This window comes from Triplophysa dalaica, chromosome 19 (genome assembly GCF_015846415.1).
Source record: "Triplophysa dalaica isolate WHDGS20190420 chromosome 19, ASM1584641v1, whole genome shotgun sequence".
NCBI lineage: Eukaryota > Metazoa > Chordata > Actinopteri > Cypriniformes > Nemacheilidae > Triplophysa > Triplophysa dalaica.
The window spans coordinates 7,771,566-7,784,587 of NC_079560.1; the positions used below are offsets into that span (position 1 = coordinate 7,771,566).

Here is a 13,022-nt window from a genome sequence, read left to right on the forward strand (position 1 = left end):
CACAACATCTCTGGGTTACATTGGGATAAAACTGTATCTGCAGTGATGGATATTGAATTTTATTTCAGTGTTTAGGATTAAAACAACCTTAAAGGCATAGTTACTTCATCCCAGGGAGTGGACGTGTTCAAGGACGCAGTTTGCAGGATGCGGGCTATGGGCTGTAATTGTGTTTGTTTGTTATGTGTGACCTTGAGATAGGTTACTTGTGTAGGAAAAACTGACCTGCTTGTGTTGCAGCAGTGTGTGCTTTGGGGAGAAATGCTGAGCAAGCCCTTGTGTCCCAGGCACACACAAACACAGTGTCCTATTTCATATGCTACCAGGCAAAATCATGACGACACGCATAGCTGTCGTTTATTTTCCACGTTTTGGGAATAATATTGAAGTCAACAGTAACTTAACAAGAAATGTAAGTAATTTAGGTGTCTAATATCGAATCTTTTTCTAAGTAGTTACAGTTTGACTACATTATAACTGCATATAGGCCTCAAGGGTGCTGGACACTTTGTGGCCACTACTCACTTCAACTTCATTACAATTTTTATTGTATTTTTTTTCTTTTAATTTAGATTTGATTACCAATTTCAGGTATTTATACAAAAAGACCTGTTTACACCAAGAATGATAACTACAAAGATTACTACAAAAAATATATATTTAGTGTCAATTAAATGCAAATTCGCAAATTTAAGAAAAAAAAAATAGTTTTAAAGGTGTTCACCATACTGATAGATCAGATGTCAATATTTGGTTGTTTGAAAACCCATGTAAAGTCTCTATTGAAGTTTATTAAAGCATTTTTTTGTGATTTTCAAGCATAGTTTTCCATACTTGAAATGTCACATCCATTACGGTCCATATTCCTCATTAATGGGCACATGTAAATTAAAATAATATTTTGTTGTCTTTAAAGAGCCATCCCATCTCAATTTGTTGGGTATTATTGCTTCTGGGTTGCACATTTTAATCCACAGAAATCCTACGAAGTATGTTGTGTAAAAACGTGTCATTTTTGTCACATAGCACATTTTTCTCTCTTTTAAAATAGAAAACTTGTGTGTAGACTTATATATTTCTCATGTTTAGACTCTATCATCAGGGTTTTAGGAAAATATCAACAGTTATTCTATGTATTGAATATAAATTCTCAGAAAAAGTTTTTTCGAAAAAGTGTCACATACCTAACCCGTTCCCATTGATATTGTTCCTTCCTACCTTGTAGTGTGGATTCAGCTGTTCTCTTAAGTTTACACACATTTAAAAAAAAAAATGTTATCCTGGGAAATATGAATTCAGTCAAATTAAGTCTGAAGAGAGTTTAGAGAGGGATTATATAAGCGTCTGGTGGGATGGATGCCTTTGATACGATCAGATCCTCATTATCTGAATGCCTCATTATGCATAAACTAATTAGATCAGAACACCAATTAGAGTTTTGTCAGGCAATTTATCAAAATCTCCACTGGTGCTTGTTATAATTCGGGCCTGGTAATCAATAAAAGCAAATATCAAATATTAATGCAATTAGTACTTGTATTTAAACACGACAGTCAATCATCTATCTGTATAAACTGAACATTCGCATTCGCTTAATACAGATTTGGTTTCATCACACAAACACATTTTTTTTAATCTTTTACAGCAACTTTGCTCCCCTCAGAATGTGAACTGTCGAGACCTGGAGGGCCGACACTCCACGCCGCTCCACTTCGCCGCCGGCTACAATCGAGTGGCTGTGGTGGAGTACCTGCTGCACCACGGCGCAGACGTCCACGCCAAAGATAAAGGGTGAGCTTGACTCGCCTGCTATTTATCTAGAATTCTCTAAGTTGTGTCCCATTAACATTCAGCTCATGGTTTCTCCAGCAATAGGAGATAAACTATAATCGTCCTGTCACCATTTATCTTTCTCTACTTATCTCTCTCTCTAAAGTGGTTTGGTGCCTCTGCATAATGCCTGCTCGTATGGACATTACGAGGTAGCGGAGCTCCTGGTCAGGCACGGCGCTTCCGTCAATGTTGCGGATCTGTGGAAGTTCACCCCGTTGCATGAAGCCGCGGCTAAGAGCAAATACGAGATCTGCAAACTGCTTCTGAAGGTACTGACGCGTACAAGAGCCCACGCTCCTGCATCACTTCCTCTTCACATCACTTTGCATACTTGTTTATTTGAGTGATTTTTATTTCTCGACATATCTGACATAGCCTTGGGTTGGTAACGGTTTTTATCGCCGTGTTTAGTTTTTTTAAACGTGGTGATAAGACGTCGGGTTTACTGCTGTGTCTGCTTTCATCGCACCTCAGGTTACTGCCACTCTCAGGTTCAAAGCTGCGAGGAACTTGCACGTTTAACACACATCTCAGTTTGGTTCCTGAAATGGAAGTGCTGAAGCTCTCTTTGTTTTTTGTTAGAAACTGCAGGAAAGAACTTTGAACATTCTCAGAATCTACATTTGCAAGACCGGTTGTAAAAAGAAGTTTGAGAGTTTTTTTCCCCCGATCTGTATTGAGATTTTCATTCTGGTTAAAAAGCTGGTTAGGAATGTGTTTTATTTGGTTTAGGAAGGTCAGTTTTGCAGTGATATGAATGAAACTTTATGCTTTTCTAAAATTGTATTGTTTAGGGCCATAACTATTTAAGTGATTTTAAAGAGAAGATATTTTGAAGAATGTTGTTAACCAGCACCCATTCACTTGTGTTGGTTTTGTGTCCATACAATAGAAATGAATGGGTGCCAGAACAGTTTGACTTCCGAGTTTCTTCAAAAATATCTTCGTTTGTGTTCTGAAGAAGAAAGAAAGTCAAACAGGTTTGAAATGACGAGAGGGTGAATAAATGATGACAGAATTTTCAGTTTTGTGTGTACGATCCCTTTAACTATCCCCCTTTAAACACTTGAAAGTTTAAGTATGCCAAGTCAGACTAGTTTCACCTTATACAAGTTTTGATATTGTTTTGATGTTGTTTTACATATCAAGCTGAGAGAAAATTATATATTTTATCCCTACTTTGCATGTGTCACGATCCATTCTCTCTGTCCTAATCTCCTCCAGCACGGAGCAGACCCCACCAAGAAGAATCGGGATGGAAACACTCCGCTGGATATGGTGAAGGAGGGAGACACGGATATCCAGGACTTGCTGAGGGGCGATGCAGCGCTTTTGGACGCCGCCAAAAAAGGCTGCCTGGCCCGGGTCCAAAAACTCTGCAGCTTGGAGAACATCAACTGCAGAGATACGCAGGGGCGCAACTCCACTCCCCTCCACCTGGCAGGTAATGAAAAATCATTTCCACCATTCCAAGCCGCCGCTTTCAGCACAGAAACCAGAGCAGTTCTCTCTTTCAAATGGAAAATCAAGCTGTTCTCCCATCCAGAGAATTGAGGCAACAAAAGCGTGTAAGATATCATCCCACCCCAGAGGCGAGGCAGGGGAACCCAGAAGGCAAGAAGAAAGGGACATGTTGAATTAAATCTTGGCTTTCATCCCTTTCTTAGCTCTGTGTAAGCTTGGCTTCCACTCGTGGATTCAAAAGCTCTCCTGCCAAATATTCAATCTGTCTAAGTCTTCCACACTGTTCATACCTCACCAACATTTACATGCACAACAACATTCTCCGTACGGTTTGTGTGTGATAAAGTCTTAGTCAGTATAATCCTTTATGTGAGCGACTGCTATCCTATTTATGGGTGTTCTTTGTATTTATATAATTGTTTTTTCGGCATCAATCTGAAGTAAAAAGACCAAATCAAAGGAGTGTTTAAAAAGGCCTGTTAGTGGCGACTTATTTAGTCTTGTTAGTATAGATTTTAACAGCATACATCAATTTGGCCAGTGATGCACTTTTATCGGATTGTATGAGTGGCATAAATGGTCGTCGCTTTGTTTTGATGCATTGAATTGTGGTGTGTTCTGTATTTTTGCGTGTACTTTGCTCTGAAATAATACTAGTTGACACACTTTATGTGTCTTGATAATATTCTTTTTGCAAAATATAAAGACAGCCTCAGTGGTGTTCTTCTTGAGGCAATCCCATAATGCACAGCAATATGCTCCGTGACAAGCAGTGCAACTAGATCTAAGAGACCGTATAGGCAAAATGAGTAGCATGGGACTACCACTTGTTAAAAAAGCATTGTTTGAGAACCAGCTGGACTTGTAGAGGCTCAAAAACATTACACAGAATTTTTTGTTAGATGTTAGAACAATCAACCTCTCGGTTTCCAGGTAAGAAGGCTCCAACATCATTCGTACTACAGCCACGCTACAGACTCATAGCAGGACACATACTGTGTGCAGAACAGCACAGATCAGCAAATGTCATTGAGCAGATGGAGTGAGAGCGCTGGTCAGTTCACTTCTCTTGCTAGGCCAGGCTGGAAGCAGGTGGGTGATGGCCTTAACCATCAGGCAGATACACGCACACACTTTTGCCTCAGCTATCGCACGTACGCCATTTCCACCAGTGTGCGATGGGCTGTGACTAACACTGCAGTTGTGACCCCTGCCTAGAGAACACGTCGCTCATATGCTGTTTGCCTGCGGGGAGAAACATAACCGCCGCTTTGCCACGGATAAAGCGATCTGCGGTTAATTTTCAATGGGAAAGAGGTGGAAAGATGAAGACTGCAGGGAAGGGAGCTCTGCTTGCCAAGCATGTCATGCACGACTGATATTATGTTTTGCTTCGTAGCTGCCTTTTACGATTGACCAATCACGTGAGGTGATTTTAATTACGACCAATCAGAGTGCTTTTAGTTTTCGAAACTACTTTATACTGTAGGCTAGTTTTCCAAAGTACTTATTTATTATTATTTATGTATTAAAAATGTATTAATATTTATTATTATTAATATATGGTATTAATTCGTTATAATTTCTTTATACAAACATCCACCACGTATGTAAAACAAAAACATTATTAAAGAGTAAATGTTACAATTTCGTTAAACTGACATTTCATGCAGTGTATAATGTTGCTGTGTGTGAATGTAAGCCGTCTGTTTTTGGCTTGGAAAAAGGAGTCGACTCTGAATCACTCGAACAAGGCGTCTGTCATTCTAATTTCATTTCCGGGTCAGATTTGCATACGTGTAATGTCCACCTACGTTACATTTGCGACACTGCACGCGGTAGACCAAACATAGCAGACTAGACGATCTGACATATCAGATCAGAGTAGGCTGACAGGAAGGAGGGGATTAGACAGATTGATCGCCGAACGAATCATTTGAGAGTCAGTCAAGAAATAAGGTAATAATAACTGCCTATTATTAGATAATTAAAGTGTTTTTACACCATGTATCCACGTAAACTTGTTATTAGATACTGCATAAACCAATGTAGGAGATTAAAAATCACAATTTATTTACTCTTTAATATAGTTGTTGCAGTATATCATGCAAAATGCATTTAAAGAAAATTCTGTCATTATTTACTCACCCTCTTGTCATTTCAATCTTGTAAAAGATATTTTGAAGAATGTTGGTAACTGAACAAAGGCGGTTTACCCATTGACTCGCATTGGTTTTGTGTGTAATAGAAGCGAACAGCCTTTGTTTGGTTTCCAACATTCTTCAAAATATCTTCTTTTGTGTTCTTCATAAGAAAGAAAGTCATACAGGTTTGAATAACAAGAGTGTGAGTAAATGATGAAAGAATCTTTATTTTTGGATGACTACCCCTTTAACATGCCTTTTCAAATCTGGGCTGAGGAATTAGGAATTTAAGTCAGAAAATAAATTTGTGAGTAAAAAGTGCGAAGTGGCACCAAAAAGTGTTTTGGATAATTAGAGGACAGTCTTTAGATTAGCACAGCAGACACAGTTGAGTGTTTATGTGTGAGACAGAGAGCATGTTCTCATTAGTGATGTTCTCAGGGTTGGGTTTGTGCATTATTAGAGGGCTGTAGCCTGTAATGATGAAGGCTTTTATTAGAGACATCCTCTGGCCACCCATGTGTGTCTGGAACTCAGTGGAAGAGGAAAGTAGCTAAGCAAAGACGGTTGAAGCAGAAAATAATGGCACCATGTACACAGCCTTTAAGGCAAAGAGTCAGCAGAAGCTTCTTCAATGCCAGTGGCAAAGATGTCTTGTACGCTTGGTTCAAAATTATTGCCTCCTATGGTATCGTCATATCTCATTATCATATATGAAAGCAATGTCACGGGCGTAAGTGTGTGGTGCGCCGGTAAGCACAAGGTGTATTAATACTTATATTTCTATAGTGCCTTTCATAAACTCGCGGATACTTGGAATGGAGCAACTTTTATGGAGATAAAACGAGAAATGCAGAAAAGTAACATAAAGAGACAAGAATACAAACGAGGAAAAATTGGTCTGAGAAGATTTGGGATAAAATGTTGTCACAGGACATTCAAAGTCAGAATGTGAATATTTGAATAACAATGAATAAATAGATGTTTTAAATTGAGTTTTGAAGATGAGATTCTGGCGTAGGGAATTTATCCACCGCTGACAAGACTGCTACACAAAGAAGACAATGTGAACTCGAGAACCTTCACTAAATTGGCTCCACAGGACCTTAGAATCTGAACAGCGAGTGAAGATGAATTAGTGGTACGAAACCATAAAATGGTTATTTAAATTTTGTACAGGTTTTAACCTATATGAATGAAATGAATGTATAATTGACATTTGTAATGCTTCATGCGCCGTCTTTGGAGTGTTGCAGTGCATTATGGGATTGTCCTCTCTCTGAAAAATTGACATGATGTCGCTTTAGAACCCAAATTTCTAACGCAAATTGAGACAATTTACTAAGTTTGGGAATAGAGGTGAGACTGTTAAGTTAAACTCGGTTTAATGAAACCAGATGGTTTGCGGGCAGATGTTATTGATGTTGTTTATTTACATGTCTCTGCATCTGTTTCTCCACAGCTGGCTATAATAATCTGGAGGTGGCGGACTATTTACTTGAGCATGGCGCAGATGTCAACGCACAGGACAAAGGTGGCCTTATTCCTCTCCACAACGCGGCCTCTTACGGGGTGAGTGCAACAAGAACTAAACGGAAGAGTGTGTTTTTCGTGTGACAGGGATGACATACAGACATCTGTTAAGTCGACACATGTCAGGCCTCCGGTGTCGTGTCAGGTGTAGCTGGGAACATTGTGCTGAGAACTTCACACAGCCACAAACAGATGTAAAAGCTGAATATTCTATCTATGTGTTTCTGCAAACAAGATGCAGAGCTTTTTTCCATTTGGAATAAGCTTAGGCCAACCTGAACCCCTTTTGTGTTTCAACATAGCGCTTTGTGCTCATTTTTCTGAGGTGTGTGGCTGTATGTAATGCAGTTGTGAATGTTAGGGAGGGTAGAGAGTGTTTACGCTGCGTTTGGAGGTTTTTGGTTTATGCACTTTTAATGCAAAGCTGCTCTCATGATTTTGTCAGGTGGTTTCACTTCCACTGTTATACCCAAACAACTTAAGACTGAGATAGTTCTGTGTAAAAGCAGCAGTTATGTCAAGGGAGTAGCTAAAAATAGCAACAGTGATAACTTGGCTACATTTTTACCTTTTAACTTTTCCAGTAATCCTATGTTTTCACTCTACATAGAAATAATGATTGTTTATATAAGAAATAGTGATTTGATGAATTAGTAGCTAAAATAGCAGTAATGCTATCGGTATCATTTTAACTAGTTTTTTAGTAACAGTTCAGTTGATTTTAAATAACTAGCTTTTCCAGTAATGTAACTTTTTAAATATATTTTTTTCAATATGTGACTTGATTGTATGTAAAGCTACAATTCGTATCGGTTTTGGTTTACATGGTACATAGAAATAATCAGTACTTATGTAATGCACATTAGGGATTTTAAGAAATAGGTTGCTTAAAGATAGCAACAATGCCAACTTGGCGACATTATTTTTCAGTAACAATTCAGCTGATTTTAAAGTAAATGCAGCTTTTCCAATTATATATATATATAAATAATGATTGTTTATATAAAATAGTGATAAATTAGTAGCTAAAATAGTAGCAATATTAATGGCATCATTTTTAACATCAATTTTTAGGAACATTTCAGCTGATTTTTTTTAAAAGTATTTTAAAGTAGCTTCAGCTTTTCCAGTAATGTTACTTTTTCACAATATTTATCAATGTATTAAATTATGTAAATTAACTATATTTAAAGCTACAATGTTTAACGTTTTTGGTTAACAAAGAACATGAGAACAATTAGTGTTAATATAATAAATAGTACTTATTTCATATTGCTAAAAGTTTCAACAATGATATGTTAACGACATTTTAGCTTTATTTTACAGTAACAATTCGGCGGATTTTAAAAGAACTGCAGCCTTTGTTATGTTACTACTTCACAAAACAATATAAATCATTTATTAAATTATGTAAATTGAGCTGCAATTCATAACTTTTGGTGTTAAAAAGTTATATAAAAATATTTTGTGCTTTCACAATAATTTTTGACGGGCTACGATTTTGAAGGAATCCCTTTTGACTTCAACCCACATATGTAAAGTATCCTGCAGTTGAATGTTTTAAGACGAAATGTTTACTCCTTGACTAGCTTAAGTGTTGGTTGCTACTTTTTAAGTAAATGCTGCTTTTTCCAAAATTAAAATCCTTAACTAACTAGCTCAAATATATAGTTATTTTAAGATATGAACTCCTCATTATTGATAGTAGCTTTCCCAACACTGGCCAGGTGTAATCAACACAGCACAAAATCTGCTAATACAGGATTTTCCTCTTGGAGTCATTTGAGGGAAACGCATCTCAAGTGATGGTAGTTGGTAGATGATTGCTGGAGGTATTTATTCGTGTCTGCCCTCCGGAGGTCTACATTGATGTGATTAGACCGTGCAGATGGAGAAGAGCAGATTGCTGTTACATAAACACGCTGGGCCAGAACCAAATTTATTGGCCAGGCCTCGGCCCTCAGCCACAGTGTAGATACACCATTGTTGCCATCCAAGAAACAGAACCTCTTATGCTTGAGCTGTTAGATTCTGATTGGCCGCAGCGGATGTGGCAGGTGGCCCGTGCTTTGCTTATTGGCTGAAGGAGGGCCGGCTGGCGGCCGGCCGACGCTGGCCGACCTTGAGCGTACCTCCCTCTGTTCATACTCTGCCTGTTTGTGTAGTGGCTGTCAGTGTTCGGCAAACACAGGAAGATGATGGCAGTTCCATACAGCCGCTGCTGATGATGGGGCGGGGGGCACAGTTTATGAGAGATCTGCCACACCTGCTGAACCCTGGAGCGCAAAACCTCTCCAGCTCGAGCAAAACAGGGAATGGTATTAAATATCTGTGGGCATAAATTGAAAAGATTAGTCTATTAGTTTTGCCCTTCCACTGTTTTTTCACTTAATGATTTTAAACAACAATCGATCATCTGCAGTCCAAAAACCAGTGGAGTGAGCTCCTAAACCGAAAGCTTTAATAAAACAAAGCTGCTGTTGGAAGAGCTCTTTTAATTAACAGCCAGCCTGTGAAGATTTTGGGTTTAATGTTAAAGCAACATTCATTTTTGTGTGTGATAAGTCGATGTTTCTTTCTCTCAGCACGTAGATATCGCCGCCCTGCTGATCAAATTCAACACTTGTGTAAATGCCACCGATAAATGGGCTTTCACGCCGCTCCACGAGGCTGCGCAGAAGGGCCGCACGCAGCTATGCGCTTTACTGCTGGCACATGGGGCTGACCCCACCATGAAGAACCAGGAGGGCCAGACACCGCTGGACTTGGCCACGGTAAGCTTCGTATTTTGTTTTTATTTTTATAGGAACATAGAGTATAGGCCTAAAATGATAGCAAACATCATCTTTGCTCGATTCAAATATTTTAATTAAAATGGATTAAAAATGTACGTTGCATTAGTGTGTTAAGCTACAAAAGAATAGAATGACTACAAAATAAACAATTGGATCAACAAGTATTGATAGCAGATATGATTGTAGTCAATGTATGCATTCTTTTTTTTTGTGTAACAAAATAAAACCCGTATTACCTGGTAGGCACATTTAAAAAAAAAATGTGTCCAATAAATACCTTAAAGATGTCATATAATACAACTAAAAAGAATATTATGGTTGGTTTTAGATATAATAAATGTGTATACATGATTTTATGTTTGTAAACATAATTTTTACGTTTGTATCTCTTCTTTGAGGAGAACGTATCAGGCGGGTCTGGGTGAGCATTCGCTTTTAGATCAGAAGCATCTTTTGTTCCGACACTTTAATATTTGCAATTTTGCGTGTCTAATACATGCATGGGCAACTTATAACATGCCAAAGACACAGAAAAATACATATTCGCGCCATATAACTCTAGAATTTTCTCCTTTTTGTACCATACACCTCATATTTAGATGGTTTATTCTAACCCGAGACGGCATTAAAAGCAAATATCATATAAAGAAAGGATAATATACAGAAGTGGCCAAAAGTGATGCCTGGGATGGTTCATTTATATCACAGCTTAAGTTCGACTCAGTGAAAATGACAGCTTCTGAAAAAAGCCTTTTTAAACCAGTTTTACAGGCATTCAGTCATATATTAACTGCATATCTCTGGTGAGTTTTTTCAAATAGTTTTGTCAGAGGTTCGCACTGTGATGAGTGAACTTAAACAATTCTGTGATACATAAACTGTGTCATTTATGTCCAAACGTGATTGAAACGGTTGTGTTATGGACCAATTTAAATCTGTTATAGATTTGAAACCAACCTATAAAAATGGTTTACGCTACTGGACAGTTTATTTTCGCTCCAGTGCCTCTGGTTTAAGGTCTCGTATGGTTCTGGTGCCATGGACCATCTTGAGAAATTGGAACATTTATCTTCTAAACACATGAGCTGAGCTGTTTAAGACCACTTCCCTGTGTTTAAGAATGGTAAATCTTGTGTGACCTTTTGTAATTGGGCTCTGGCGGCCGAGCACTTGCCAGGTGCTAATGACACAGCTGTTCTTAGCTTTTATTGTCCACTTTTAGGCTAAGAAGCCAAACTGCATAAGTGCCGCAAGACTCATCCTTTTATTCAAGGGATCATTTAGATTTTCAGATTCTGAAATAAAATCTTGCATGAGAAATGATCGGATTGCATATCTAAATAAGTTTTTCTTTCTGCACAAATGTTTTTCTTGAATCTCTAGGCTGATGATATCCGGGCACTGCTTGTTGATGCCATGCCACCTGAAGCTCTGCCCAGCTGTTTCAAGCCTCAAGCTACAGTTGTCAGTGCCTCTGTCATATCTCCAGCCTCTACGCCCTCCTGCCTATCCGCCGCCAGCAGTATAGACAATCTGGCCGGGCCCCTGGCAGAGCTCACTGTACCTGGAGCCTCAGGCCCTGCTGATGGAGCCACTGGATCAGAGAGGAAAGAGGGAGAAAGTGAGTATATACAAAACATGTATATTTAGTTGTCAAGTTGTTCATGAGTCCCTCTAAACTAGATTTGAATTTGAATAGCCACTGTGCAGAAGAGCTGAATTGGCAAGAACCTACAGGATCGTTTTTCAATAACAGGAAGCAAATTCATTGCTAAACACACAAAGAATACTAAGAACCAAGGGGATGTTTTTTGACTATTTCCCCACCGTTAAAGGGATACTTCACCCAAAAGTAAAAGTTCTGTCATTATTTACTCACCTTCCAGTTCAAATATGTATACATTTCTTTGGTCTGATGAACACAGAGAAAGATATTTGGAGAATGCTTATAACCAATCAGACCTTGCCCCCCCCATTGACTTCCATAGTAGGAAAGATTACTTAATCATTTTTAAAAGAAGACATTTTTGAAGAATGTAGGACAGCAAATTGGGGGGTTCTGGGGCACTTTTGATTACCATTGAAGTTTCCTACTATGGTAATGGGGGAAAAATCTGTCTGATTATTTCCTAATTGCTTTCTCCGAGTTCATCAGAACAAAGAAATTTGTGCAGATTGAACAAGTCGAATGTGAATAAATGATGACGGAATGTTCATTTTAGGGTGAAGTATCCCTCTAATGGAATTTTTCATAATTTATAAGAGGCTTGCCAGCCATTGACTGAATTTTCAGCATTTGTATTCTCAGTATTAAACAGTAGAGGGCGCTGTTGTTCATCTTCTGAAAGAATACCACATCTACAAATCCAAAAGCTACGCATGTCATCAATCCAAATTCAACCTGGACAAAGTTTATGACAAGAATGCCATTTTCTCAGCTTTTTGTTTAAAATATAATTTAATGAATAGTATCCACATATGAGAGGTGATAAAAATGAAGATAAAATATAAGTAAATCGAGGCTCTGATCTTTCATTTGATATATTGTATGTGTATACATTCATAAAAGGAAATATTCAGATGGCCATTAAAGATAATGGAAATTATTAAAAATGACAGCACTGAAAGGCAACGTTGGTGGTGAAAGAGTTATATGTTAAACTTGTGTGACCCCGCCTGTAAAAATCAGGCTAAAGAAAAAAAATTCTGAGAAAAAGTTTGATTTCCTCCATTAATTACACTATAATTTCAGTTTTTTAAATAGCTTTACTCAGTCAATATTAAAGATATCAATGTTATATATTCACAGAATATTCTTAACATTATATAGGATGATTTTATGAAGAAAACCTTAAATCACAGAAAAACATACTTTAGCTGGGTTTTGCAGGCTTGGTCACGTTTGTTTGCGTAGCCTTTGTGAAATCTGCAACAAATGCAAAGTGTCAAAAATAGTTTAGATTCAATAGTTTTCCTTTTTATGTTTTTCTTTCTAGTTGCAATTCTGGACATGAACATCAGTCAGTTTCTCAAGAGCTTGTGTTTGGAGCACTTGCGGGATATTTTCGAGCGAGAACAGGTAATGTCCGTTCCTTCATTTCAAATAATCGCTGAATCACACTGCCAACTCACATCAGCCCCGACATTCTTTCCGGAAGAAAAACTCCTTCCCTTCAAAGTTATGGAAATGCGATGACATCTATGGCCTTGAAATGATTTCCCTTCATTACATTCTGTCAGCGCCTCGGATTTA

The 13,022-nt window shown here is 38.1% G+C and overlaps 1 protein-coding gene across 4 annotated transcripts in view; it reads left to right on the forward strand.

Moving 5' to 3' along the window:
• Nucleotides 1-13,022, forward strand: part of tnksa (tankyrase, TRF1-interacting ankyrin-related ADP-ribose polymerase a) — a 79,220-nt gene that overhangs the window by 60,170 nt on the left and 6,028 nt on the right. For all 4 annotated transcript variants that reach the window (XM_056731124.1, XM_056731125.1, XM_056731126.1 and 1 more), the window contains 7 exons: nt 1,646-1,791; nt 1,937-2,102; nt 3,058-3,277; nt 6,904-7,013; nt 9,560-9,748; nt 11,153-11,390; nt 12,766-12,848. In XM_056731124.1, the coding sequence (XP_056587102.1) occupies nt 1,646-1,791; nt 1,937-2,102; nt 3,058-3,277; nt 6,904-7,013; nt 9,560-9,748; nt 11,153-11,390; nt 12,766-12,848 (1,152 nt within the window). The remainder of the gene's footprint in view (nt 1-1,645; nt 1,792-1,936; nt 2,103-3,057; nt 3,278-6,903; nt 7,014-9,559; nt 9,749-11,152; nt 11,391-12,765; nt 12,849-13,022) is intronic.